This window comes from Coccinella septempunctata, chromosome 9, assembly GCF_907165205.1.
Source record: "Coccinella septempunctata chromosome 9, icCocSept1.1, whole genome shotgun sequence".
Classification (NCBI taxonomy): Eukaryota; Metazoa; Arthropoda; class Insecta; order Coleoptera; family Coccinellidae; genus Coccinella; species Coccinella septempunctata.
Genome location: NC_058197.1, coordinates 15,935,691 through 15,950,014, shown reverse-complemented (window position 1 = coordinate 15,950,014; position 14,324 = coordinate 15,935,691). Strand labels below are relative to the sequence as shown.

Below are 14,324 nucleotides of genomic sequence, written 5' to 3'. Positions count from 1 at the left end.
TTGATAATTACATTTGTACGAAACCAAGGTTGATGTGCACATTCCAGCTTGTTCTAGTAGAGTGTGCATGGTGCTCAATTCGAATATTTATGAACACTACCCAATACTTCCTGTATACCATACATAATTGACGAGAGGCTCTAGGGGTAAGTTTTCTCGCCTTCAAAACGACCCATGCAAATGACCGACACTTTTGATGAATGCAATAAGCTGCTCAACAATTTTCAATTGAAAATGCCCTTCATTCTTGTCTCAAAAGAACAATGATATGAACTTAACTTGCTCTGGTATTTTGTCAAATGAAAATCTACAAGGTGAGACTTTGACTCGTACGAATATTTTAACAGTAGATTCTAGAGGTCAAAAGAAACACTTTTTTCCCATGCCATTTTTTTTTAATCAACTCGGCTTAAACGATACAGGCTGTTGAAAAACAATGAAAAATTAGTTATTTTTTTAGTTCTATCTCACAAACGGTTTTATCGAATGAGATGATTCTCGGAATATAGTTTTACATTCATTTGATGCATCTTTTTCGAACACAAGACATCATCCAGGTCTTCCAGTTTTCTCATTATGACCATTACATACTATAAAAATAACGAAAATTCAAAGACCCAACTCTTGAAACTGAGTTGGAGGCTAACAAATGAATATTTGAGCGTTTTGTGAAATAAAAGAATACCTCAGATTCTCTCGTATAATGCGACATTTTCGAGTAATTTGATGTAAATTGAAAAGTAACTGAGAAATTTCAAAAATTGGCTACTTCGGCTGAATACAACTCTGTTTAAAAGATCCACAGATGTGCACTGTCACAGATCTAGCTAGTTATTCTGAAGGTCATTTTGTTCGTCCAGGGGTGGCCCAGCCCATTATGAAAACTTAAAATGGCTATATCTTTTTATCAGCGCCGAATCGGAAAAAATGGTATAGAAAAAAAGCGTTTCTTTTGACCTCAAGAATCTACTTTTGAAAAATATTTGTAGACTCATGGAAGTTCATTAATCCCTAGCAGTGTGGACCCTTTTAAGGGTATCAGCATCTTCCACTGAGAAGGTTTTCCTCGGATCTCGCGTCACAAAATATGAAATTTCATCAGCGTTCATCGTAGGCTGCGATTTTTGTTTCGGGCATGGTGAAAGTTGCGCGAAGAAAGAGTTTCATATTCACACATCCATCTTATATACTGTGGGACCGGTTATTTCAGCATAATCTGCGGAATTGAGATTCGTATTGTTCCGTAACGCTGGCGCCAACCGAACGGCACATTTACGAAAAACACACGGAGGGGACAGTGGCTGAGTACAAGTGGAAAAAATGGGAAATTTTCCAGTGATTCGAACATCGTTCAGCGCGAAATACACAGAAACTTCACCCTTTGAAAATGCCCCGATTATGGGGACGTTGAACATTTTGAACTTAATTATCACAATCAAGAACGTAAAGCACCTTAATGTGTTCACTTTTTGAAAAGATCGCGTACGTCAGTGATCTCAAAATACATATTCGAATAAGGTCTGGCTATTTCTGGCACAAAAAGTTAGATATATATGTCTATGTCTGTGAATATTAAGCACAAAAATCAGAAAAAAATCATAAATCATGTCAAAAAACCCACTCATATCACTTGGAGCTTCTTCAAGGATTGTCAAATGATTGAAGCAACCGAAAGGCACAAATAAACAAATCATTGCAAGTGCCTTGTCGAGTATTCATAAGGCAAACGTATCTGAACTCGTCCCTTGAACCCTTCCTTGTCATGTTCCTATTAATAAAAGAACACGCCAGGTTCCAATAATTATTATTCATCAAATTCCTTCTTCGATCGATATAGAAACTCGCGTGTCAATGACACTCAGATTGCGGAGGGAACAAAAACTCAAAATTTCGGTTTTCTCTCACCTCCGACCCCCAAATTTCGATAACAAATACGTAATCAAGACGATTAATGTGATACATCGCCAATGAGTATAAGAAATTCCGATCTATCGCTACGCCACTGCAGCATCCTTCATATGAGTTTTTAGCCCGCATAATATGATGTCAAAACCATTAAAATTCGCTCAGGAACCAGTTTAATGGGATGTCAGAATTGAAGTTTGAGCTATTATTCAAATCGCTGAAATAGCATCAGGAAAAGGGCTATCTAATAAATGAACCGTCGGATTAAACTGAGAAAATTCCGAAAGATTTCCATCTGGGACATGGAAATCAAATGAAAAGGGGAGAATCAATGTTGATGCATTAGGCCGATAAGGACTTCAGTGCAGAGCAACTCTAGCAACCTGTATATAAGGGGAATTGTCTAGGACAGCCTATTAAGATATAAGTGGTTAATTACACGTTGAAAAGTATATATTCCTTTAATCTGACAATTTAAGCTATACGAAAATGTGTGTGAGGGCACCAAAGTTGCAAAAAAAAACGTCACGTGTACATTTTCGAAAGCGTTGGCTTTTTTTTCTCCTTATATTGAAGATAATGATTCAACAATAACGGAAAAAATATCATCTGACAATTTCAGCAAGCCGAAACAATATAAATTGGCCATAAAGGTCACAACAATCAGTTTTTTGAATTATCTCCCCTCCTGGGCTTCAAATTGTTTTCGCATTAATTGTGAAAGTTGTAGGGCATAACATTTTCTACAAATTTTGTCCGAAGCAATTTTCTCTACGTCCGAAAGTTTTTGAGATATATGGCAATGATGTACATCGACTGGGTTTCTAAACTGACCTTGGTCTTTGGCATGTGTGGCTAAGCTCCTCGCTCTTATCGCCCTCTAACTCGAAAACGGCTAAGAGTAAGCAAAATTGCTTCAGACAAATGTTGTATAGAATTTTATTATCTACAACTTTTATGATGTAAACAGAAACGATTAGAGGTACAGGAAGGGAGATATTTCGAAAAAAATGCCTTGTTATCATCTTCAAACTGTCAAATTAAGAAACCCCTCACTGACGAGTGTCAGATTAATGGGTCAACAAGTCTACAACACCGAAATTAACCATCTGTATGAAAATCTTCACCATTCTCAACTCAGCCCAAGCAAACTGTCAGATTAGCATGAATTGATCATAAGAGACACGTAGGGCATATACAATGTCTTAATCTGACGAGCTCGAGTATGTATACTTGACGATTTTTTTACATCTTTGAGAACCTGCAGACGCTTTCCCCACCGCTGAAAATGCATACATCATAGAACCTTTTTTCTTTCTACCATCTAATCTTCAAAATCCACTAGGTCTCCACGAGGCTCCAGTAAATCCCGATTTAGCATCGTCAGCTCCCCAACCATGAGGTAATAAGAGATAATTTCTATCAAATTTTGGCAACAAGAAGTAAACAGTTCGAGGAAAATCGCGTTATCAACTTGGGAAAACCACGTATGATCTTGAAAAACCACAACTTTCGATACCTAAATTTTCAAGGAAATTATCACGACCTCGCATACAGTTCCTCGCGCATCTTTTCTCCGTCCGTTGAATACAGAGTGCCCCAATTAAACGCTAACCTCCATAGGCTGAACCTCAATCAGTTCATCAGACCACGGTTTCAAGGAAATTTCAACTATTGGGAGATTTTCACCCACCCCAATCTTCAACTGTGCAACTACGGTGATCCTCGGCCCACTGCCATAAGCGTACTATGTGCTCCCTATTCAAACTGAAGAAGAAGAAGAACATATCGAAAATTCAAAAGAAATAACTCTTCCCTTCTCGATTTTATCACTCCATATCTCTGAAGGGGGCACATTTGTCTTAATCGAAAAAGTTTCGATGATATTAGAGGAGAAACATTATTCGAAACAACTCCCACATATCAGATTCGACTTCCTAGTCACATTCAGTTGGTAAACAAACTTGCGGATGCACATTTGTTTGTCACGATGAGATATTCAAGGTGCCATGTGAGCTCAATATTGTTCGCAACTTATACCCCCCACGCCTCCCATAATCGTCCGCCTATGTCTCCAAACCCATTTCAGTCGCCTCTATCCGATCCTCCCAAGACCATACTTTAATTTCAGCTCTTGAAATAGCAATAAAACATTATAAGGCGCACACAGCTGATTCAGTTTTAACGGGAAAATAGCCAAACGACGTTCAATGACTTAACCATCAGAATTTATTCGTACATAGATTAAAAACTCGATAACAAGTTTCGCCTCCGGTTGTTATTCGTTAGTTTTGAGTGTTTTCGTTTTGTTCCAGGAGAAAACCGAGCAGTTTGAAGCAGCATGGAGGATATAAGGTGAGCAAAAAACGAAATTTCAAATTTGAATATTCAAAATATTTACATATAGCAAACCGTTAATTCGACTCCTGCTGTTCGAGATAATTCTAACGTTATTTTGGCAGGATTATGAAGGTTTCTCGTTCTATCGGACAAGGATGTCTTTGTTCCTATTTTTTGTCATGTTTATGAGTTCTGGGTCGAGCGTTTGTTGTGTTAAATTTGCCAATTTAAGTGTTTGCCAACGAACTCGTATCTCAGGGAGATCCACTACTACACTTTCAATAAACACCGAAAAAATGTAAGGGGTGATTCTGTGGTGAAAATTAAGTTGGGTGTTTGGTGTAAATTTTTTTGAAAAATCTCCCCCTGGAAAAGTTACACCCTTATTAAGCTGAAGACACGAAATTTCGTAAGTATCATTTGTCAATGTTGGAATTTTTCAACCCTAAAGTATGCTCAGAAAGGGTTGAAATAGTAAACTTCTAAGATATTTTTTCTTAGAACTTTTTTCCGGATTTTATTTTTAAAGAGCCCAATTCATATACCAACTTTTTTATTCCTACAAGTTTTTTGACAACTAGAACATTAACGAGAAAATTAAAAATTTTTCTTGTGAATCTTACAGGGGGAGTTTGTTCCTACATTTTTAAACCAAATACCCACTTTAATTTCCCTCAAAGAATCACCCCTTTCACTTTCTCGATGACATTCACATACACCCCGTATATACTATAGCATTTCATGTAAATCTATCGAATTCTTGAACCAAATTCGTTTCCAAATGTTTTGAAATAAATATTGACATTAATAAAAATCGAACATTTCAAGCATCTTGAAACTTGTAACTCTGTCACCCTAATAAGCTAATTCTAGAATTGCTTTTTGATCTGGGAAACAAGAAAAATTCTTCATCTTCGGTAAAACATATAAAAAATGTGAGAAATCATTAAATATAGGTCGATCAACTTGACAATATTCCCAACAATGTCAACAACGTATACTGAATTCTAGATCTCGAATTGAAGATGTAGGTTTTCTATTGTCACGAATCAGCATAATTCTGTATCAGATCAGGTTAAAGCGGCTTATCAAGACCGAATAAGTACAAACAGAAATGGATAGGAGGAACTAAACCGCAATTTACTGATAACAAAACAATTGGGTGATTCACGAATGATCCAATCCTTCAATACCAAACTTGGCTGAGTTGTCGTTTGAGGAATTGTGTCAAAGGATACGAATTTGGGTTGAGGTGATGTCTTTTTGGAGATTACCTGAAGGTTGACAGTATCAAGTTCAAAATACGGTACAATTTGTTGCCCACTTTGTTTAAAGCGAATTTTTCATGCAAAATAGACAATAAGATGTTAAAAACTGTTTGCAGTTTTAAATTGCTAGGGAAAGTATCACAAGGAACTAAGCCTTCCTTCAACTATTCAAAATTCAGTTAAAATTCTCTGATTTCATAATCTATCATCTGCTACCTATTCCTAAAAGCTCAAAAATTGAAGTGAATACTTTGTGTTAGTACTTTTGAATACACCCTGTGTATTCGGACCTCGAATAGGCCCGAAACATGTGCTTATTAAAAAAAATTGGTGGAGCTTGACACAGAAAAGATACTTTAACTCGACTTCTAGATTTTTTTAATATAAACTGGATTAAAATGTTTCAACACTTTTCGCACGGAGTAAATCCTTCAAAATTGAGTTGGGTAACTGACTTGATATCGGACATAAACGAAAGGTCAACGTATTCATGATTCCCTCTCTTCATTCTCAATAAGTACAATAACACTGTACTTACAACATCAATATACCTATAGCTCTATAATCAGCTGTAAAGTAATGTTAGAAATAGAATGTTACGATCGAATGTATTGGTTTTGATTGGCTCAATTTGTCCTCACTTTGATTACAGTTTTGAGCTCATCGAATGAAATATGTACGTCTTGTTCTAGAAGAACAGAAATAGAATTTTGAAAAACTTCCCATTGTTTTTTCTAGTTACTCTAATTATAAAACAATTCAGTAGTTCAACAAAAAATTGTTTTTATTCATTTGCAATTAAGTAATCTTCCTCTAGAATTTGGACAACAAAAACTTCTTCATATTGGAAAATAAAATACGTTAAATTGAGTGTCAATAGTGAAATAATATCTATGACGCGAATTGTTTTGATAGTGATTTAAAATAGCCGTTTTAATCGTCACTCCTTATTTGATTTCGTTTATCGCTTCTACTTTCGTTTTCATGTAAAAAACAAACGAAAATAATCACATGGAAATTATTCATTTGAGGAGAATCAATTGTTTGAATACTCAAAGTTTTTCTTTTTATTAATGTACATTTTTGTTTCAGCGCCAGCAGTGTTAGCCTGAAGTGAGTATGCCCTCAGAATTTCGAATGGAAGTAGTGATCCAACTATTTCGTAATACACGTAATGTAACAAGATGAAATACCAAAATTTTTAGTCACTCCACCTAATTTAATTGTTTATTCAGAGCTCCAAAACAATCGATGCGATCTAGTTATCATTATACTACAAATCCTATTTCCAAATCTCTTTGCTTTAGATACGCACATTGTAGCAATAATTTTGAGGAACGAAAGATTCTCTTTTCGAAAGGACTATTAAAATATTTTAATTTTTTCATTATCGATTTTATTATATCAGTCTTCAATATTTTTCGCAGAAATAATTTGTTGACTTGATGAAAATCCATAATTAAACTGAGGTAAACTTCATTATATGATATTAACTAACATGAGTTATTTAACCACAATTTAAAAATGATTTATTGATGAATTCAAATTATAATTTAAATAGATGAAATTATATGTCCTTGAACGACTAGGATCAAATAAAATGATGATGTTTTCAGTTTCTTTCTATTTTTAACGTGAATAAATAAAAAGTATGTATGACATGAGTTAGATTAAAATGTTTTGTTCGTGTAACCAGAAAAATAAAATAAAGAAAAGTTACGTATTACTTTTAGACTAGATTATAAAAAATTTTAAAGCTTATACACCAACCTGAAGGACACTCTAGAACTGTAAAAAATTGGCAGTACCATACAAATTGAGGATGACTACATCACATTTGATACGCCTTGATCCGCGAACAAACATCTCGTTTTATTGTCTGTTAATGCAGACACAATAACAATATTAAACAACCGAAGAATAAAATCCTGTGTTATTCCTAAATCCTCAACACTTCCTCAGCTCATTCTACGATATGTCGAAGTCACTATTATCCGAGTTCGAACCACCAGTGATGTAAATAAATAATTTAATTCATTTCTTTCACTTGTTATTCTATTTATTTTAATATGAATTTTTCAGTTTAGTTGCTGCTTCCCTGAAGCAATCGAAACACTCGAAAAATGTTGTACGAGAAACCGTACTCAGACAAGTAAGTAGAGATCCTACAAAAACCTTTTTTTTTTAATTGTTTATTGACTTTTCCTTTCCCATTGCAGAAGGTTTCATTTGAGTCCTTTCCCGAAAACTTACAAAACTGCTTTGTCACAGTATCAAAACTCAAAACCAAGCGAAAAACGAGTAAAGTTATCAGGAAAAAGTTATGGTTTCTGTCAGAATTTTACCTTTCAAATAAAGGATTTCCCAATTTATTTATAGGGAAACGCGTTTTTTGTTAAAAATCATTTCTGTTTTGATGAAAAATTCATTTACACTCTGTATAGGGAGAGTCTTCAACTCGTTCAAATATTTCAACAGTAGATTCTTCAAGTCAAAAGAAACACTTTCCTTTGCCATTTTTTCGAATTGGCTCGGTTTAAATGATACAGGCTGTTGAAAACCTATAAAAATTATTTTTAGTTCTATCTCACAAACGGCTTTAACGAATGAAATGAATTTCAGAATATAGTTCTTCATTTATTTCATGAATCTTTTCCAAATACAAGATATCATCCACGTCTTCCAGTTTTCTCATTGTGACCATTACGCCGTTTTCTAGTAATTTGATGAACAAATGGGTATTTTGGCTGAATACAACTCTGTTCAAAAGATCCACAGTGGTGTAGTGTCATAGATTTAGCTTGTTATTCTGAAGGCAATTTTATTTTTCCAGGGGTGACACAGCTCATTATGAAAAAATGGTATTTTTTTCACCTCAAGAATCTACTGTTAAAATATTTGTCCGAGTCAAAGACTCACCCTGTATGGTTATACTATCCTCAAATAGGCGCCTAGGGAATTAAGTAAAAATAGGTATACCTACGAGAGATTTTTGTGCTCCTCTCAAATTTCAAAATGGGAACAGTTCAAAGTAAAATCAAAATTTTATCATAAAAACTCACCTATGAGAATTATCATGTTGTGGCTCCGGTGTATTCATTCTGTAACAAAGAGAAACTACATTGTAGATGAGGTAAATTAATTTTTTTTTCGTATACGAACAACAATTTTCTTTTTGCTATCTGAATTCATTTGCATTTTTTCTACGTCCCCTTACCCATCTAACATGATTTTAAATTGCCAGTAAAAGATTGTTGTACATTTTCGTTTTACAGATTTTTGCCGCTTCTTTAGCCTCTTCTTACCATATAGTATTTGGTATATCGCTGGCGTACTCCGCCATTTTGAACCCAGAATTGTCCAAAAACACCACAGAGATACAAACTACAGAGCCTGAGAGGTCATGGGTAGGTAAGTTATAGAAATATTAAAAAAATCAAACGACATCATGCAATACTATACAACCACCGATAAAAATAGTACGAGGGTGGTGAAATCTACAGTGTGACTCTATCAAACATGTCACTGTAGTGAAATCCATGTTTATCATAGATGCCAATTTAGACAAAGTCGTAAAAATGTCACGAACCATTACTCCTCTTATTCGATGAGTACAAGATATAATTGAAGTGATTAAACACATACAGTAAGGAAATTTCCATTCAGAAACCCAGCGTTTCATGAATTTAGACCACATGCTCGCGATCCACATCTCTTTTTTTGCTCCATACCAAATATTCTAGAACCTCCTCTATTCAATTATTCCATGACGGCTGTTTAATTGAAGTGAGTATCCACAAGACAATTGAAACGATAAAGACTGTATGACATCGTCTCATTCGGAAGGAATTCAATTAATTAAACGCTTTCATTAAACTATTAAACACCAGAAGCTGATTATCAGACGCTGGGAATTATGGTATATGGAAAATTTCTTGTGGCTTAATTATCTTACCACATTTCGAACAAAATGAAACTTTCTGGGAATGACTTCTCGTCTTGAACGTCCACAAACACACACAAACAATTTTTTTGAATTTTCTCAATATAAGAAAAATCCAAATTGTCATAAAAATTTGATAAGTGAGCTGTTATGAATAAATTCATTGTTAGTTTAGGCACATCAAATTAAACTCGGTATTTCTAATTACAGAAATACCTACATTCATTATTGAATGTGTTTTCACAACTTGTTCTGATACCAATCCAAAAATTCAAACTTTAACACCCTGTATCTCGAAAACCAAACGTGTTCCTTTTTTTTATCAAATTACTCTTCGTTTGTACCTCCAATTTAAAAACAACCTTATACAGAGACTGCCTCTGCCTTAGCCTTATATCTATGACATTTTTCAGCCAGTGTCCTCACATTAGCAGTACCAGTGGGGGCACCTCTGGGTGGGATCCTCATGGATAACTTTGGAAGACTGAATACAGTTAGGATAGCAAGTATACCAGCTGTGATAGGATGGATTATGATAGCAACGTCCAGTAGCTTATGGATGTTGATAGCAGGAAGGATATGTACCGGGTTGGCATCAGGTAACAATGATGATCTCTTCCAAAACAACATATTATAGTCCATTTATTTGAGCAATGGTACCCAGGTCACTTTAGCTAATTGTTAACAGCACAACGTTTAACCATTGATACAATCCCATTGCTAAAATAAACAAACTGTAGCACCAACTTGTGAATTTTCGTCACAGAGTCACCAAAGTATTTTTTTACAGCTTTGGGTACAGGTCCTGCCATTGTATATATGACAGAAATAGCTAGATCCGATATAAGAGGATCTTTGATCTCATTTGCCCCTGCATATACGTCCCTAGGTAGGTTCAGCGCAGACCTTAACCTCCAGTTAGCTGATAACAGTTCTTTTTAGGTATGGTATTAGCTTATATTAAAGGTTGGGCCTTCGGATGGCGGATGACAGCCTGGATGTGCGTCGCCTACTCGATAGCACCGTTCATTCTCATCACGTTCATACCGGAAAGCGCAGTATGGCTGATTTCAAAAGGTAAAAATGAAAAGGCCAAGAAATCGTTGCAATGGTTCACCATAAGCCGTCCGGACCCCACTGAAGAAGGGGTAAGCATCTGCCTGAACTCTTATGGTTTCAATCTTGCCTGAGTTTTTGGAGATCCTTGACCCTTTTTTCATGTTATATATTTCCTAATCCCTTTTCTAGGGTAAAACACTGGCCGAAATTCAGTTCGAGCAACTGAAGGAGGCCAACAACAGAAAAATAGCAGCTGATCAGAACAAGAAAGGAGTAACCGGAGTCCTCAAAGCCTTCCTGAAACCCACAGGATACAAGCCACTTCTAATCCTGATGGGAATGTTCATTTTCCAACAATTCTCAGGAATATACATCACTCTCTTTTACTCGGTCGAATTCTTCCAGGTGAGCTCGAAAACGAACCAACCAAGATTCACAACTTATTCCGACCATTTTTTTCCATTCAGGAAGTTGGAACCGATATCAACCCTTACCTTTCTTCTATTTTCATTGGTATCGTCAGAGCAGTGATGTCAGTAGTCAATACTTACATGTTGAAGACATTCCACAGAAGACCTCTGATCGTTTGGAGTTCTTTAGGAATGGGTGTGTGTATGTTGGTGTCAGGTTTATTCACCCATTGGATCAAAACAGGTGAGTGAGTGATGTTGACGTGGTGTACTAGTGGTTCCAGTAGTTCACAAGTCTTCAAAACTTCATTATTATAATTTTTATATTAATGACCAAGGAAAAATCTTTGAACAAAGGTTAGTAGGACTTCATTCCTATAAATCTTACAATTTGAAAGTCTCTTTCTGTCTGAATATAAAACACCTATATAAAAGCTGCGTTTCTATAATGGCTATCACTAGGGCACCCAAATTAAGAACCTACTCTGACCATAATGTACACCACAAAATAGTACCAAATTGTATAGATCGAAATAGGACCGGCAAGCAATACTCCAAAGTAAGCATCACAGTAGGTTTTGACGGACAATATATCCATTGCGAGGTGAAGTTCTCTCCTCATTCTAGAGTTGAATTGTTGGACTCCTTCGACAGTGAAAGTGTTGACTATTTGAACGATTGTCGAATATATTCTGGACATGTTGAAGTGTATTTCCTGAGATGGGTAGAGGGTAATTCCCAGTAGAATCTGTAAGAATTCAATCGATTCGCTGTTTATTCAGGAAAAAAGAGTAAGAAACTCACCTGAATAAAAATAATATTATAAATATGCCTCCCCATAACAGTACTTTTAGCCAGAGAATCCAGCGTCATCTCTATTTCAAACAATGTTGATATCAGGAAAAGAAAAATATAACAGTCTACTTTTAGACCATACACACTATTAAGGGTGTCCGACGCGTCGATAACATTTTTCAACATCTTCATATTCAGAAATATTTCGGTTGATAAAGTGAACTTCCTCTCCGAAGATTTGTGTAAAGATTCCAGTTGATTTTGAAGCATTTCCATGTTCGCATTGATCACAGAAGCATAAATCGAAAATTGAGCAACTGTGATGGTGATCATGGCAATATTCAAAACCACACACAGCTTTTGCCACACACCGATTCGTTCGGTACTGTTGATCATCGTGTAGAAGAGAAAGCCGAAACTCAACATCAGAATGTGAATAAACAGCGAATCTTTCACCTGAAAATATCGTCCTGGGATAAAACATGAAGGCTTCGAAATGAAAAAAAAAAACTCTACATTGCTGAAATTCGCAGTCAGATTGAATCATTAAGACTGAAGTCGTAAGATAATTACTGTCGCATTCGACATGATTATCTGGTGAATACTACAGCATTAGCCATGATCATCTGGTGAATACTACAGCATCGGCCATGATCATCTGGTGAATACTACAGCATTGGCCATGATAATATGCTGAATACTACAGCATCGGCCATGATCATCTGGTGAATACTACAGCATTAGCCATGATCATATGGTGAATACTACATCATCGGCCATGATCATCTGATGAATACTACAGCATTAGCCATGATCATATGGTGAATACTACAGCATCGGCCATGATCATCTGGTGAACACTACAGCATTAGCCATGATCATCTGGTGAATACTATTGTATTCGCATGATCATTTGGTGAACACTGTCTTATTCGCCATGATCTTCAGATGGAAACTGTAGTTTTCGCCAAGCTGATCTTGCCAATACGGTATAACTACCAACGTACTTACAGCAGATATTTAATGCGTATAAACTCACAATTGATAACTCCGTGAATCCATTTTCGACTCTTTGCAAAATTTGCGTGAGCGACAAAAGTTCTTTTCTCTTCAATATAACAAACATTATCGAAAAAACATTCAAACAACTCAGAAAAATCAAGGAAACCACTTCCAACAGCAGTAGAGCCAAGTGTAATTCTCTGCTAGTCCATAGCGTTTCCTCCAGCACAGTTAAAATCGTTGTTACAACTAGGAACATGCTCACGAGGAAAGAATATACCAAATATACAACTGGTAGGCCTTTGTAATTATATAGTCCTGGCACAGTGAGGCTAAAACCGAGAGATAGATATTGAACGACGTTGAGGACACAAAATCTGTTGCTTGAATCGTAAGAAAAAATGTTTGCGCGTTTAATGTTTATATTTTTCAACCTTTCGAAGAACTTGCTTATGTTTTTCCTACACTCCATCTTCATTTCTGGTACAATTAGTCGATATGTGGTTGAGGAGACGAAGGAAAACAGTAGACTGCGTGTCCCTCAGTGGAAAAAGTAATGAGATTGATGTCCTTGGTGAATAATACAAAGCCAATCGGGTAATTCATTCACACTACACAAAAACTTTAATAAAGCTGATTGGGATAATTTCTTAGAATACTGTTAGAGCTAGGTATCGATAGTAGTATACAAAACGCTTAAATGTAATGGGAATAAATTAAAAATACTTTTTTCTGAGAAACTACGATCTATATCGAATATGGTATATTTTCAGGAGTCACTTCCATGAACTGGATACCTGTAATAGCAGTGATGCTTTACGTGGTAGCTTCCATGATTGGTCTGTTGAGTATACCTTGGACCATGACAGCGGAACTGTTTCCCATTGAAATAAGAGGTGTTGCCCACAGTTGGGTTTACTCGGCAGCATACCTGTTCATGTTCTTTTCCGTTCAGAACTACCACAAATTAGAAGAAGCCTGTCATGGCGTTGCCGGAGTGCAATGGTGAGTAGTTTTTCAAGAAAAACGAGGACTTTTTGAACTTTTTTTGCTACTGCAAGTATCCGCCATTTTTTTGTAGGTTTTTCGCTGCTGTCTCTATAGGCGGTCTGATCTATTCCCTCCTGTTTCTGCCTGAAACCCACGGCTACGAACTCAGCGAAATCGAGGACTACTTCAAGGAGAACACCGTATACTTATGTTCCAAGAAGAAATCAACAGATTCCAGAAAGAACGGCTACCCCCATCGAAGGCCATCGGGCGAGATAGTCAGAAGGAATACACTCAAGACTGTTACAGAAGACTGCGCTGACCAGAACGAGAAACTTCTAGTTAGGAGCTAACACCTTGCCACCTCCCATGACAACGATTTGTTAGAGTGCTACCGAGTATCTGATGATAGGGTTTATTTTATCGATGAACTAATGAATTTGTTTGTTATGCCGTTACCCAGTGATCGACTGGAATTGATTACATGCAGAAATATTCGTGAGATAACCTTAGAAGTACTTAAATTTATATTGTAGCCATCTGTGTCTGTATTTCTTAGGGAAACCTAGAAAGTGATGATAATAATAAAGTCGATTTTTTCAAGAGGAAATC

General features: G+C 36.1%; 2 protein-coding genes across 4 annotated transcripts; one reads left to right on the top strand and one right to left on the bottom strand.

Annotated features, from left to right (window-relative positions):
- Positions 1-14,315, top strand: LOC123320445 (facilitated trehalose transporter Tret1-2 homolog). Of its 3 annotated transcripts, XM_044907772.1 has the most exons (12): positions 1-146; positions 4,221-4,260; positions 6,606-6,626; positions 7,596-7,665; positions 8,789-8,924; positions 9,870-10,055; positions 10,247-10,345; positions 10,399-10,604; positions 10,705-10,920; positions 10,983-11,169; positions 13,496-13,727; positions 13,804-14,315. In XM_044907772.1, the coding sequence occupies exons 2-12, from the start codon at positions 4,247-4,249 to the stop codon at positions 14,063-14,065; spliced, it is 1,629 nt and encodes a 542-aa protein (XP_044763707.1). In that variant the 5' UTR covers positions 1-146; positions 4,221-4,246; the 3' UTR covers positions 14,066-14,315. The 3 variants fall into 3 exon arrangements, with proteins under 3 accessions (XP_044763707.1, XP_044763706.1, XP_044763708.1); XM_044907771.1 differs by lacking the exons at positions 1-146; positions 4,221-4,260; positions 6,606-6,626 and adding an exon at positions 7,474-7,529; XM_044907773.1 differs by lacking the exons at positions 1-146; positions 4,221-4,260; positions 6,606-6,626; positions 7,596-7,665 and having other exon boundaries at positions 8,785-8,920.
- Positions 11,371-12,224, bottom strand: LOC123320455. Its single transcript, XM_044907789.1, has 2 exons — positions 11,730-12,224; positions 11,371-11,673 (listed from the first exon to the last, which is right to left on the bottom strand). The coding sequence occupies exons 1-2, from the start codon at positions 12,144-12,146 to the stop codon at positions 11,398-11,400; spliced, it is 693 nt and encodes a 230-aa protein (XP_044763724.1). The 5' UTR covers positions 12,147-12,224; the 3' UTR covers positions 11,371-11,397.
- Positions 14,316-14,324: the final 9 nt, after the last annotated feature.

Coding starts and splice junctions, on each gene's coding strand:
- LOC123320445 (XM_044907771.1), top strand. CDS start 7,489: ATGTCGAAGTCACTATTATCCGAGTTCGAACCACCAGTGAT. Junction 7,666..8,788: donor GAGAAACCGTACTCAGACAA/GTAAGTAGAGAT, acceptor TTCGTTTTACAG/ATTTTTGCCGCTTCTTTAGC. Junction 10,605..10,704: donor CGGACCCCACTGAAGAAGGG/GTAAGCATCTGC, acceptor TCCCTTTTCTAG/GGTAAAACACTGGCCGAAAT.
- LOC123320455 (XM_044907789.1), bottom strand. CDS start 12,146: ATGTTGAGTTTCGGCTTTCTCTTCTACACGATGATCAACAGTACCGAA. Junction 11,674..11,729: donor ATAATATTATTTTTATTCAG/GTGAGTTTCTTA, acceptor GAATTCTTACAG/ATTCTACTGGGAATTACCCT.